Source organism: Chaetodon trifascialis, chromosome 4 (assembly GCF_039877785.1).
Source record: "Chaetodon trifascialis isolate fChaTrf1 chromosome 4, fChaTrf1.hap1, whole genome shotgun sequence".
Classification (NCBI taxonomy): Eukaryota; Metazoa; Chordata; class Actinopteri; order Chaetodontiformes; family Chaetodontidae; genus Chaetodon; species Chaetodon trifascialis.
The window spans coordinates 3,271,368-3,285,867 of record NC_092059.1 but is presented as its reverse complement, the minus strand read 5'-3'; the positions used below and the strand labels follow the sequence as shown (position 1 = coordinate 3,285,867).

Below are 14,500 nucleotides of genomic sequence, written 5' to 3'. Positions count from 1 at the left end.
AGCGGTCCTCACTCTGTGCACCGTATAACCCGAGAAATGTGGAGCGCTCTGAAGCACACGCTGAAAAACGAACAACATATGGCCACGAAAACAAACACAGAAGGAAACTTTACTCGAGCGAGACACAAGCGCACAACGAGCGCCACTCCCGAAAGTTTATGTGGGTTCTTTCATTTGGACAAAAAGCCATTATTGTGCTCACTGCACATTTGCACTGGTGGCAGATTTGAATAGAAAGATTAATTATAAATGTTAAATATGGAGCCATTTTTAAATCTGGCTTAATCTGGCCTCATAAACAAATAACAGGCCTCACTCTAAATGGACATGGGGTCAAATATGTGGGGGATTATGCCACCTACAGCATGACGTTCAAGAGATTTCACTTTGTAACGGCTCTGTCAACTCGTTAGTAATTAGACAGACGTCAATCTTCTCAGCGAGATGGCATTTTCTCTCCAGATGGATCAAAATGATCTCCCAAAAGTCTCTCAATAACCTGCCTCTGAAATTAAAGCTGAGGCTTATCATATCACTTGGAATTGGTCTTGCTTGTTCGCAGGAGATTTGCACAGTCATCGCTGGTGCCATGCAGGGGGAGTTTATCTTTCAGTAATCCCCATCCTGCAGGAGGTTAGAGGTCAAGGTCAGAAACGCCTCAGCCGGCGCCTGCTGGCTGAAGAACAACGCCCCGCTCCCATTCGGCGAGAAGCAACGTTTTCTATGTTTAATTCTAAATATAAGATAATAAAAACAAGCACACATCGCTCATACACTGCAGCTGAACTGGTACTTACTGGTGGTGTTTCCAGACATCTGAATGATGCATTTGCTCTCTTTGCCGATCTCCCTTGAATTGAAGGGGCGGACACGCACCGCCACCTTCACGGAGGCCCCTGCCATGGTGCTGTCTTCCTAGCACCTCGGGGTGCCTTCTTTAGTGCCCAGCTGTTGGGCCTGCAGATCTGTAGAAGGGAGCAGATAGTGAATCCTAATTAATACAATTCCTAGTTTTATCAGTGTGCGTGCTACAGCAGATGCATGCCACCTTTTTTGACAAAGCTGAGGTGTAATTCTTTACATTAGCGTTAAAAAGTGTAACGGCCGAGCACTACGCCATACTGTTGACGTGATCAGCACAATGGAAGAGGGCAGGGCTGTAACATGAAAAGACCATGCATGGTCAGCTCCAGCCAAGGGAGATGATAATAAAGCTGGCAGTAACAAAAGAAGTGCAGCAGCAGCTAAATGTCAGGCTATTTCCCTGGATGACAATGGCACTGAAACCAGCCACAAATCCAGAGTCTGGCTGCATTCAGCAGCTCGGGTTCATGAACGCCTCGTCACTCGCCGTGCCCTGAAAGACTAAATATGTGCATTAAATCAGCGTGAGTTCAGTGTGTGGCGGCATCGTGGGTGTATCAGGAGCAAGCATGACTCATCGTCATCTGTGGCGATCAAATTACAACGATTTAATGTTTTCATCAATAAGCACTGACAGTGAGCGATGATACAATTAGCTTCTCCTGCTCGCCTCCATTAGAAATCTCTCATAAATCAGAGCATATGAATAAGACGACGTGTACTTTCTTTAACTTAACATGTGCTTGGTTCGGGATAGTGTTCCATTTCGTATTCAGAGTGCGTTCCTACATTTTGTGACTCACATGTGTGTCATCATAATTAAGTGTTGTAAATTTGCTGTGTCACCCCGCTTCCTGGTTGGTCCGTCCTCTACAGCTGCCACCTGAGCAGACTCATCTGAGAGACCAGCAACTTCACAGGAAAGCAGCATTTCAGCGGTTCAGGTGATTTACACTGAGGATAAATTAGGAAATCTAGATAAAATCGATTGAATATCAGAGATTCAGCATCTGGTTCAGTGCTGTTTTGATAATCAGAAATGAGGTGAGAAGATGATGAAATCCACCTTCTGAAAGCAAATCTTATGTTTGCCCTCTGCTTCCAAAACAACACAATAAGTTGTGAAAATGTGATTTTTCCTCCCATCAGCATCCAGGGTCACAATCCTGTCCTGCTGATGCTGGGACCAATCAGCTGATGATGCAGCCCAGCTGGGCGGCCACCATTTTCCCGGTGACAAAGGCTGATGTAAAACACCACGCTGGGTGTATCTGAGCCTGGTGCAATTTCACCTCATCAGTTAAAACAAATACATCATATTTTAACGTTTAACTGGTGTCTTTTTGGCAGTGACAGCGCAGCCATAAAGCTCCGGTCAAACGCTGGCTTCAGGCCTGCATCCTGACAGGTGAAATCTGATAATTCATTGCGTTATGAAAACATTTTTAGAGGTTATGATTTAACGTTTTCAATTAGCACTTCCAGCAGTGGTCGTTTAATGGCACTGCTCACATAATTAAACGCATTTCATCAAACATACAGGCAGTGAAGCAGCCTGGCAGCACACGGACTGCGCTCCTGAGCGTCGTTAATGTCATCCTGCCTCTGTGCGCTCTCTCCGCCGCTGACAGCCTCTTCAATGGCCGCACCCTAACGCTGTCTCTTCCCCGGAGGATTCACACTGGGTAAATAAAGCCCTCCTCATTAAATCTGCATCGCCGGCGAGATGATGGAAAAATGAAGCAGATAAACTCACCTCCGCGGTGCCTCAGGCGTCCTCTCTCCGCGCAGAGACGCGTCCGTCGCGCTCGCCTGCTTTATTATCCAGCCCCGTCCGTCGGCTCACCTCCTCCGGTCTCCTCACTGCCCCTGCTGCCAGCCTCTCCTCTCCATGAAGGGAGGTTTCCGCCGCTGTATCCACCAGCCCGCCCCCCTCAGCCCTGTCTTGCCAGTGGGGACCCAGGAAGGTGGCTGTTCGGACGAATTCTTCGCGCTCCGAAGCGGTCAAAATGGCTCTGTTGCCTCCCTGTCTTTGGTGAGGATGCTGGAGCTCCTCTGAGCCGGTGACATCACCGCCGAGGGAGGTAACAGCATCAATGCAGTAGTGGGAAGAGAGAGGAGGGGGGAGGAGGAGGAGGAGGAGGAGGCAGGATCAGTGTCCCTCCTGAAAACTACACTCTTTCACTTTAAAGTTCGCAGAAAGCAGGAATGCAGTGTTTTTCCAAACAGTCATGCAGGAAAGCGGCGGATAAGAGGAGAATAAAAAGGCATCTGGTATGAATGGGTTTAGTAGGTCAAGCCAGGGACATCAAGCTGAGAGGACTCAAACCGGCACATAGCAGGTCTCTGCACCATGGAGACTGCTCAGTGAAGCGCACAGGAACGATTCTGCTGTGGCAGAAACATATGAACATGTCTCTGTCTGAAGCATGAGCCTGCACTGCAGTTTGTCCCTCTGTCTCCTGCAGGACACGCCGAACACACAAAACCTGCATGTCCTCTTCACTGCAGACTCGTCAAAGCAGGAAAAACACAGGTGATGCCAGCACGCAAACCTCCAGGACGCTGAGCCTGAAGCGGCTGACGGGAGCCAGGTGTCTGATTTTATTCTCCACACCTGAGCTTTTCCCACCGTGTGACATGTCACGAAGTGTGCTGGGAGAAAAGTCTATTGTCATGTGTCATATGGCTTTGAGCTGAGTCAGCTTCATCATATGCTCCTCTTCAGTGGAAATAACGGAGCAGTAATGTCAGATGATTTCTTACACAAGGTGAAGCTGCGGAGGACTTTTTCATGGACGACATTTTGATGGGTCACAGCAGGAAAAGCACTGATGCAAATAATAAGATTAATGATGGCTGAGTTCCATTTAGCTGCTCCGTCGTCAGGGTTTCAGTGCTATCTCGCTGTCACACTGTCATGGTAAAGTGTCTGCTCTGTTTGTGTGTGAATTTGGGGATTTAAGCAACGTGGGGGGAAGTTTAGATCCGACAGTTTGGAAAAGTCACACAGCGTGGGTGTTTCACAAGCAGATTTGAGTATTTTTAGCCAAAGTGTATTTGAAGCTGACTTATTTTAGACCAACATTGAAGGGGTCGTGTTGGACTGGTGATCTGCTGACCTCAGAACAGAAAAGCTCAGGATGCGAATGAATGAAAATGTAACGAAGTCAAAAGCTCTAAATGCTCTCGAGCTGCATTTTAAAACCAGTAAAATGTTTTAGAGGGAGAAAACTGTCAGTGTTTGTAGTTCAGGCTGTCAGTGTTAAAGAAGGGACCTGACACTGCAGGACAGTAACCGTTTGGTGGCTATAAAGGGTCCCAGGTCATAAAGTAGTCTACTGCAGTGTATTAGAAATATAATTCAGGTAGAGAAATGTCATTACGAGTACACTTTTACTTTAGGTGCTTACTCTAAAGTATGTTTGACGTATACTTTTAGATGTCATCCACTTAAATGTATTAAAATGAACGAACTAATTCTGTAATAGTGGTACTTCAAAGTACTTCTAAAAAGTGCACTACAATACAAATACTTTTAATAGTTATAAAGTGTACTTATGAAAAGTGTGCTTATTTTCAAGTCCTATTTTTAAGTATACTTCCAGCACATATAATACTATTGTACTGCAAGTCACTGGTGTGCTTCAGTAATTTAACATGCTATCAACACTTCAAGTATACTGAAGTATTCCAGTACACTTAAGTACACCTGAAGGTGACAAAAACAGCACAAAGTGAACTCAGTGTCTTCTCAAAGTATAATTTAGGTACAATGTGTTGCTATCAGATCAATGCGTTTTCTTCTCTCTGTCATCTGTTGATGTCTCTGCACAGACGTCCTCTCCTGCAGCCGCCTGCCTGCACCGTGTGTTAAAATATACGTAACTTCAGCAGTTAGCTGAAATCACTTTTCACCTAACATGTGCACGGGCTCATGGTTACGATGCCATGCTCGTATGAAGATCCACTGACGTGTTCATTGGCTTGGCAGCAATAAAAGCTGGTGAGCAGGAACTCTTGATGTGGTGGCAGGACACTTTGGCTGCTCAGGTTTCAGCCTGACTGAAACACAATGCAATTGTGTTTTGTGACCTTGCTCTTTGCACCGTCCCACCATTCCTACCCCTCTCTCTGTATCTCACATTTGCTGGATGTGTAACGTCTCTCTTGGGCCCCCTCCGTCTCCTCCGCTTCTATCTGATGCAGCTGCTTTATTAAATTCATCAGCATTAAGATTTCAAGGTCTAATCCGTGCACAAAGAATACAGTGCTGTGAAGCGCAGCCATGCTCGGCCACCGCCGCCCCGGGAAACATACAGGAAGTGAGTGTGAACCCCAGCATATGGAGGAGGGTGATGTCACTCGCATGAATCACCACATACTACACGAGGTACTCGCCTTGCCTGTTTTAAAAACAAGTAGGCCAAGCTGAAGGCTGAGTTTGAGAGGTAAAAGGAAATGTCCTTTGATTATTTAAGAGCACCAGCACCCGCTAAAAGAAGACGCATGAGGAGTCGTGGCATTGTTTCTGCCCGGCCTTCCAGCTCAGCTCTGCCATGTCTAAATTCAGTGGCACAGGAGCCTGAATAATTTATGGGCTGAGCGAGCTGTTGCCTCGAGCCTAGTGTGACAGACATGTTTTCTTAAAGAGACGTTCTTGGTGTGCATCTATCGCAGCGTGTCGAGCAAACTCCCACCCTGATCACATTCAACATGGAAACAAGGGAGGCAATAATATCATGAATTTAATTATAGACCGAAAGACAATCCACTGAATGATGGAGCGTGTCTCCTCTCATGGTCAAAAGAAGCTCCTTGTGAAAAAAACATAAAAGGATGAACTCTATTTTCTGACAGATTTCTGATTTAATGAAATTAAAATGAAGTAAAATCACACGTTGAGTAGTAGTAGACTAGTAATAATGCAATCATAGCCTGGCTTTCTGAATGATTTTGGACACACACACACACACACACACACACACACACACACACACACACACACACACACACAGATGCAGATTGTCACTGTGATCAAGGTAAAACAGATAAAATACAGTTTATCACATCCTGGGTGCAGCCTGTGAGACAGCTCCCCCTGCTGGAGTGAGTAGAAATGGGCAGTGATGAAAAATATATTAAAATCAAGGTAAAACAACCAACACCAGAGCTGTGACTCAGCTCAGGACATACTGACGGCTGCCTGCAACCTTTGCTCTCATGTCAAAGGAACCCGGTGGGTTTCAAACTTGCAGCTCAGCCACGTTTGGCTGCTCATTTCCTGAACATCAGAGCTGTAGCATCTCCCTGGCATAGAGCAGTGAGTTGGCACATGCATGGCAGAGCAGAGGCAGATCAGTCTGACTCTGCTGGAGTTGCTCGACGTCCTCCAGGATCCACTCTGCATGTAATCTGTCTATAGCTTTGTCATCTCCTCCTGGGCTTTTTTTTTTTTTTTCATTTTTTCCCTGTTGAAGTGTTTTGGTGGAGTTTTTTCCTTCCTGAATTGTATGCTGCACAGACTGTAAAGCCTCTTGAGGCAATTCTGTGATTTTCAGCTCTATAAATAAAAGTGATGAAATTAATAGTGCCACAGAGACACTGGCAGCTCTCACTGTGTGAGACTGAGCGATGGCTGCTGCCATTTCTCTGTTGTAAGCAGAAGCTAAGACGTCACAGGGAATCGGTGTTGGCTAACTTGTGGTTTGTACATAATTGTAAATTCCAACACGTTCGACACAGTAGCGTTAGGCTGATTGTCTAAAGGCAAAGACAAACTCTACATGCTCGGCTGGATTAATGGAGAACCGTTTATTGTAGAGTTCAGTGACACATTGGAACACCACCATCCTGACATTTAACCTCGATTTCAACCAAAGCTCAGGACAAAAGGAGAAAATCTTTCAGTGACAGAAGTATTTGGTACAGCAGGTAGATTACTGACATTTCACCGTTACGTTACGTGCAGGCCACTTTCACGGTGGTCACCTCAACATTTAGTTTACATCCATCACAGCCACAGGGGATGACTGCGTTGGTCTGACCAGCTCAGTGAGACCACAACGAATCTGTATGTCCACAACCTCGAGCACGGGATGAAAACACAGACGGTCACTGCTGAAAGCCTCCTGAAACGACTAGAAGATGCCGTCCTTTTACTTATATTGCTGGCGTGACAAAAACCCAGAGCGCTCATTGATAAAAGGCAATACCCTGCACAGAATAAGTCATATGTACAGTGTGAAACTGTGCTGACGTTTTGTTAAAATCACTCTGATGATGACAGAAAAATTACTCTTTGTCCGATTCAAGATCACACTTTGAGCTCAAGGCTCAAACGAAAACAGCATACTGGAAATGACACGTGTAAAAGTACAACTTCTGCTATGCAATAAATGAACTTGTCACGATTATGAACTAATTCAAAAGCTCGAATCACTAAAACACTATTAAAGTAAGTCACTAATAATATGTTTATCAGGCTGACATTTAGCAGCACCTTTCAATGGTAGTATTAAAGTACCAAGTGTACTGTATTATAACACCTTCATGTATTTGCAGGGATGTCACGCAGGTACATCTGACTTCAGTGCGGTCTTGAAGTCACAGTTACCTGTCGTACCATGCATAGTGCACAGGATCTACGCCTGGTGTTTCATCATAAAAACATCATTAGGGCTCTGTGACGTGGTGATTCCTCTGTTACTATAAATGCATCAAGTCTACCTACTCTAACGTGAATCATTTTAATGTGACTTTTGGTGACAAGTGAATATTTTTGCCGTTATTTAACTACCCAGCTAATTAGACTACAGGTTTGTAATTCGATTTCCGGTGTAAGTGCAGCGACTGGCCCCCTTTTTTTTGACACGACTCAACGTCTATTTGCAATTTAACAGGCAGATACTGACAAGTGAATTAGGAAAAGCTTTACTTTTGATATAAGTGCTGAAAAATGAACAATCCATGAAGTCCTTTATAAGAATATATAAAATCAAATATTAAATTTGATTAATCTTTCCCTCATCTTTTTCATGTGATATGCAAAGAACTGGTCTTATCAATTCTGTTATTATTGAGGTGAGATGCTCAAATATCCAATGTGAAAAACATTATTTCCTGTTATGTAAAGGTACTATGAAGAGAAAATGATTTCATTAAAAAGTTCCTTTTATGTGCTGAATTGCTCACTAGAGAGGGGAGATATGACTGAAATCATCCAAATACACAAATTAATGAGGAAAATTGTTAGCCTACTAGCTAGCTAATACATGTGGGTGAAGAAAACACTTAAAGGAGCAGTTAGAGATTTGGGGAAACACGCTTGTTTGCTGTTTAGCTCAGGGTCAGGCTCTGATATCAGCTTCATCTTTGTGCATCCTGTTCAGAAACAGGCCATGGACATGCTTAGCCTAGCTTAGCATTGGGGCGGGAAGCGAAGGGAAACAGCCTCTAACAACCCAAAGATGTCTTATTTATACAAGTTATACAGTTTATGAGCACGCCAGAAAACAGAAATACAAAAACTAGACCTTGTGGTTTTACAAGCAGTTGGAGTCTGTTTTCAGGCATACCTTTTAACTTGCTAGCCACGGCTAGGCTAACCATTTCCAAGTGCTGTGCTCGGCTCGTATGACCACGCACCCATTTCTACGTCTGTACAAAATGCAGATGACACTTCATATCAGTCTGTCTGGGTAATATGACAAAAAAGCACATTTCCCCAAATCCTTTAAGAGTGGAAAACACAGGAGTCTGTTCACTGGGATGTCAGACAGTTATTCTGCATGGCTTGAAAGTCGGTGTGAAAAACCATGCGCACAGTTTGAGCCACTGCAGCTTCACTTCCTGGAGTCACTGAGGCACTACTTCCTTCAAAGAGGCCAGGGCTGAGTGGATGCGGACATGAAGCCTGTTCTCAAAGTCGTAGCCTGTGAAGTCCTCCTGAAGCATTTCAGACAGACAGACAGATTAGAATTACACATTTCTAACATTATTTTTCTAATTCAAAGGATTGCTATCCAAATATTTTACCTTAGCTTGAAGAAGCAATGATCTCCCCTTTCCCACTGTCTGGATTTCAATACAAAAGGATTACAAGTGAGTCTGCGGTCACGTCAGTAGAACCAAAACGAAAATGGGAATGAATAAAAGTCTGAATGCATCGTGCAGAACAGACCTCTGGTTTTGCGAGGAGTATACATCCGAGCTCGTAGACGGCGTACGGCTGAACATACGAGTTGATCTGTCGTCCGTACTCGTCTCTGGCTGCCAGCTGGAAGGCCTGGAGGTGAAGATAAAATGGGTATGAGAGCAAGGCGGGGAAGATTCAAGAGCAGAGTAACTTAAAGCGCTCGGGGTAAACTTATACCTGAATAGCATCTCTTATATTTCCATGACATTTGTGAACGGCACCGAGCAGGAGGTGTTTCAGGCCTCTGCACGAAGCTTCATCTAAACTCTGTAACACTGAACAAACACAGAGGAAAAGTCACAGAGTGAGATGAAACTCTAAGAAATCCAGCCGACTCAGTCATGTTGGCACGGGTCCTGAAGGTCACACTCACCCTGATTCATTATCTGCAGTTTAGACGAGGAGCAGTTCTGAAGCGCTTTCCACAGATACAGCACTTCAATCACACCGAGGATGCACAGCTCTCTGCTGGGGGACGTCTTTCTCAGTCTCTCAGCCTGCACACAGGATTCAGGCAGAGGGGGAAACTTTCGTGACACACTTTCAAAAGAGAGACTTACAAAGGGGCCAAACCTGCAGCGAAACCCACCCTTTTGACGGCAAACTGCTCTATCTGATTGTTTTTCCTCTTGAACAGCTTCTGCACATCTTTGAAAACTCCACTCGCTCCATCCAGGTCACCTGAGGCTCCCTGACACACTGCAAAAGACCAAACACACCACATGGAATACGGCGTGGACACGTCCCAGCAGCGTGAGCGTATGTTAGCGTGTTAGCGGGCTTACCTCCGGTCAGGTAGGCATAGTAACACTGCGACCAACGCGACTCGTTCTTCAGCCTTTCAAACGACCTGAACGCATCTTCGAAATTCATCTCGATCATACTACACCAACCTGACACAAAGACAAGCAGAGGGAAGAACATGAACCCTCCCCTGCGCCGCACGCCGAGCGTCCGTATGTCGCAACCAACCTGATGAGTTCACACGTACCAATCTCATAGAGACACACATGCTGGATCTCTCTTTGGTCTGATGCAAGCTCTAATGCATCATGGAAACAGGCCAAAGCACTGTTGATATGGCACTGGGGACAGAGAGAGAGCACACGCCAACAGGTTTTCATGTTAGACACACACCACATGCATGTGTTGAGTGAGAGTTAGATAAGTCGAGGGTGGATCAGACGTCGGTGAGTGGATGAACTGTCTGACATGCGTATTAATTACATGTGCTTGAACAGAGCAGAGAACTGACATCTTCATCCAGATAAACCATCTGCAGCTTCAACAGACTCGTTAAAGTTCAGCTTAGCGGTCACCAAACCTGAGCCTGCTGTACGTACCTCTAGCCTCTGGACCCGGCCCTTAAAGAACATGAAGAGGGATGAGTTGGGGTAAACCACCGACTTTCTCTGCAGAATAGCTTTGGCCTCCAGCAGCCCCTCGTGGGTGTCGGAGCCATCCAGAGCGAAGAACGGCAGCACTACTGTGTGGTACCACAAGAGGGCCAACCTGAGCAACAAAGGGAGACTCAGCTCAGCCTGACAGCCTCGAAGTGAACCTCAAGCTCAAAATACTAATGATGTCAGTATGGATTGTTTTGTCAGCTACTGCTTTCAAGGTAAACAGCTGATTTGGCAGAGTAAACCTAACTTCTGACGGCAGGTTAAAGGTCACACGTTAACATGTGAACCAACATCTTCACAAGCTAGTCTGTAACTGTCAGCTGCAGGCCATGAAACCAAAACCGTGAGCTGAGAGATGCTAAAACGTAGAGTTGAAGCGAACGCAGAGGGTGATAAGAATCTGAGAGTTTATCTCTCCGAGCGACACCTTTAACATCACTCGTAGTCGTTTGACTGATGGTGGCCAATCAGAGCAGGGCGGCACGAGGAGCTCTGTGGAAAATGCTAAAACCTGAGCGCACTCACGTCGCTAGTGGTGCCTTCATGTCCTTGCTTTCGCTCGCGTACATCAGGGAGGACAGGCCCTGGAGACGGTCGCCGGGGAAACCCAGCAGGTTGATGATCTTGAGCAGGTGCGGCGGTACCATGGAGATGCACAGGTGGAAGAGGCCGTAGCCGAAGCTGACGGAGCCCTTGAGGCGGTCCAGGGCCTCGGCCGTCACGCCGTTCTCCACCGGCGCGTTGTGGTTGGCGTTGTCCGTTGAGAGGGACTCCTGGTGGACGGAGGACCTCCGCTGACAGGCGTCCTGCAGCTGGCTGATGTCACTGTGGCACTTATTGTACATTTTCCACGCCTTACGAAGGATCCAGCCTCCTTTGATGTAAGCTGTCAGTGGAGGAAACAAGACGCTTTTGAGGTTTTGCACTGAGATGCTCGAGTGGAAGACCAGTTAATTCAGTTATTCTTTAACATTTATCGAGCTGCTTCTAAATAAAATCTGCACTGCGCTGAACACTTGACTTAAAGCACAGCAATGTGTTCATAGACCGTCTGTGGCGTGAGTCACACAAACACACGCCACCACGATGACATAACGCCTCATATACTGATGGCCATGACGTCCTACGCTCTGGCTTGTGGGTGAGATCTGATCACCTGAAAGCTCCTGCTTGACGAAGGAGAGCACGGCGAGGTACACCTGACAGTCAGCGACAATGATCTGTCTCTGTAGGCGGTCCACGACCACAACGCCCGACCTCTGGGAGTCCATCTGCAGCACAGACACACACGCTCAGTAATCAGTGTAGACGCACACACACGGCGGCGTTCCCCAGAGGCTGGCAGCAAAGTAACAAGGAGCTTCCTGAATGACCCCGAGCTGCTCGACAGCCCCCACGCTCCTCACTCACTTTGCTGATTACATTTCACAGAAGTACTAATTGAATCAGTGAGTGGGCTTAGCATGAGCTCACTGCATCATCAGGCCTGATGTACGCAGCCTGTTCTGGCTACCGGACAAGTCAGCCACCATGAAAAGGAGGTGAAACATCTATGTGCAAATCTTCTGTGCAGATTGGTTTAGTCTGTAGGCGTTTTACTGCCTTGGAACAGCTCATATAATACACTTTTTGAATTGCTACTCACACTTTTTTTGATCTTGTTTCGGATTGTCTCGATGACTCCGGCGCTGTCGCTCTCGCACAGCTTCTCCGTGGTCCTCAGGTCGTCGCAGGCCGTCTGCATCTTCTCCTCCTCAAATGTCATCATGGCATTCTGCAACGCAATGCAGCAAAAAGCGTGCGGCTCAGCGGCATTGAAGCGTTGCTTTAATATTCCAACATTAAAATGTCTTGTTTTACAGATCAGACCTATGCTTGACCTGGCTTAGAAACAGAAGCATCTTGTAATTAGAGAGTGTTATGTAACCGTCTTAAAAGGACAAAGGGCTCTTTCTGCATAACAATGAATGGGGGAACACGGTGACATCTGTGCAGCTGTGCGTTCAGTGCTGAGAAGATGCTACGCAGCTCACACAGTCAGGACGGTGATACCTGAGTGACGTTTAGAGCTTCATGGTTTCACATTTGGATGTTTTCTGGTGTAATTGAGGCATTGCTGTGCATGTGCAACTGCCCAACATGATGGTCAGATGTCGCCACCCCCCACCGCCCTCAGGGCCATTTTGTATCTGGGTTCAGAGGATGACATCATCTCTGGCTTCATGGTGTGTGCGTTTTATCATGAGGGGCAGCAACAGAGCGTGTGTGTGTGTGTGTGTGTGTGACCACCGTGCTGTGAAAGATCTCCCACTCCCATCAGCGATGGCCACTGAGTTACAGTGATGTGCTCCTCTGCTGTGCTTGAGAGGCAGATGCATCCATTATGTTAATGGACGGAAAATCGAGGGAGACGATGCCGGTGGTGACAATGATGCAAACAATTTCACAGATTGGGTGATTGCACGGTTTTGCTGTGTCCTAGCACAGACTGATACTTCTTCTGGCATTTTATCTGATCACTTTCTCACCAGCTGAGAGGAAACTCACCAGGAAACTGACGAAACTGGCCCCAAAGCTCATCAGCGGGCTCTGGGTCCTGCAGAGACAAAACAGAAGCAAACTAAGTTGAACATTTTCTTGGGTCTCAAAACAACAACAAAATCTCAATCGCTGTCCTCCCACAGCTGGCACGGTCTCTGTCTCCGTCTCTGTCTCTCAGGGAGCCAAAGAGAATGAATCATTTGCATTGCTGAAAGGAGCCGTGCAGGCAGGTTTTCCAGCAGAGCATGCCCACGAGCAGCCACAGTCCCCGTGTTCAGGAGTCTCACGACTGTCTGCCTGTTGGACGAGGGGTGTCCACCTCCCAATATTTGCCATCCGAGCCAAGTCTGATGTGCAGGGAGACAATGACTTAAAGTCCACAGCAGGCTCAGATGAATAGAAACTCTGGGTGGATGGATGTTAATACTGCTCCAGCTTGTCTCCATGTCCCCTCTCTGCTAGAGACATTAGAGCAGAGGTGTCTGCTAAAACAGGTGAGACAGACACCTGATAAACAGGAAACATGGATCCAAAGCAGACAGCAGCACTCGATTTAAATTCTGCTGCTCTACCTGAGGAGCAGTGCTTTCACTGTTTGTATAATTGTACATGCTGTACTCGGTGCTCTGAATGCCACTTCGATGTTTCTCCACATTTTTCTCGGATCATTTCTGCTCTTGCTCATATTTCAGTCATCAACACGCTGCGATCAATCATGAAATCATTACCTGTATCTCCTGAAGAGCTCGTCGCTCTCCTTGAATCCGTTGTTGAGCAGCATGTTAATACCTTGCAGGGCCATCTCAGCATCATCTATGTGCTCTGCCTTCTCCTCTACCTGCTGCTGCTGCTGGGACTGCTCGGGACCCGCCATTGTTTGTACCACAGCTCAGCGGCTGCCGGATCGGACCAATGCGAAGGAGAACAAAACACGAAGCTGCTTCTGCTCTGAAACAAACCCGCATTGGTTTATTTCCACTGATGGAGGAGACGAATTTAAACAGAGACGCGCCTCTGGTCGGCTAAAAGAAGAAGACGAAGAAGAAGCAGCAGCGGTGCAGCTTCCGCAGGCTCCAGACGTCTGTGCACCTCAGGGATAGGCCACTGATGCCCAGACGGGATCAATCACACATCATTGTACTTGCAGACAGCAGACGTCTGTACGCGCAGTCATAAGCCGTTTTTTGTCCCTAAATCATCCATACGTTGGTTTCTCCCTCCTGCAGCTCCCTGCCGTGCAGCAGCATCAGATGCATTACATAACGAGCATCCAGGCTGCTGTGCCGCTCCGCCAGTCCCACGTAACGCGCTCGTCAAACGGCCTGGCGTCATAACGCACAGCGCACCGCCGGGAGGATGGAGGGACGAGGCCCGCGGAGGCGAAGCTGCATCCCGTCAGCCTCCATCACTCACACTCCCTCCGCATCCGCAGGCCGACAAAGCCCAGCCCACTCCTCCGCCCGTCAGCCAATAGGCGCGCACGGAAGTGGAC

The 14,500-nt window shown here is 47.0% G+C and overlaps 2 protein-coding genes across 11 annotated transcripts in view; both read right to left on the bottom strand.

Annotated features, from left to right (window-relative positions):
- kif1aa (kinesin family member 1Aa) overlaps positions 1-2,935 on the bottom strand; it is a 40,219-nt gene extending 37,284 nt beyond the window's left edge. For 8 of the 10 annotated variants that reach the window (XM_070961464.1, XM_070961466.1, XM_070961467.1 and 5 more), the window contains exons 1-2: positions 2,621-2,925; positions 798-965 (exon numbers count right to left, since the gene is read on the bottom strand). In XM_070961464.1, coding sequence (XP_070817565.1) covers positions 798-903 — 106 coding nt within the window. In that variant the 5' untranslated portion in view covers positions 904-965; positions 2,621-2,925. Of the gene's footprint in view, positions 1-797; positions 966-2,620 lie in introns of all 10 variants that reach the window. The other 2 variants (XM_070961469.1, XM_070961471.1) reach the window with 1 other exon arrangement.
- Positions 2,936-6,663: 3,728 nt separating this feature from the next.
- On the bottom strand, positions 6,664-14,446 carry LOC139330331 (tetratricopeptide repeat protein 39C). Its single transcript, XM_070961179.1, has 14 exons — positions 13,737-14,446; positions 13,015-13,063; positions 12,113-12,241; positions 11,624-11,738; positions 10,993-11,353; positions 10,405-10,573; positions 10,053-10,146; positions 9,847-9,954; positions 9,651-9,760; positions 9,435-9,558; positions 9,239-9,336; positions 9,047-9,151; positions 8,902-8,940; positions 6,664-8,811 (listed from the first exon to the last, which is right to left on the bottom strand). Exons 1-14 carry the CDS (start codon positions 13,880-13,882, stop codon positions 8,722-8,724), a joined length of 1,737 nt encoding a protein of 578 aa, XP_070817280.1. The 5' UTR covers positions 13,883-14,446; the 3' UTR covers positions 6,664-8,721.
- Between the last annotated feature and the right edge of the window lie 54 nt (positions 14,447-14,500).

What these genes read in the sequence shown, in the direction of transcription:
- LOC139330331 (XM_070961179.1), bottom strand. Translation starts at nt 13,882, where the DNA reads ATGGCGGGTCCCGAGCAGTCCCAGCAGCAGCAGCAGGTAGAGGAGAAG. An exon ending in ATGAAGGCACCACTAGCGAC is followed by an intron (nt 10,574 to 10,992) that starts GTGAGTGCGCTC and finishes TTTGTTGCTCAG; the next exon opens with GTTGGCCCTCTTGTGGTACC. An exon ending in AGCAGTTTGCCGTCAAAAGG is followed by an intron (nt 9,559 to 9,650) that starts GTGGGTTTCGCT and finishes TCCTGTGTGCAG; the next exon opens with GCTGAGAGACTGAGAAAGAC.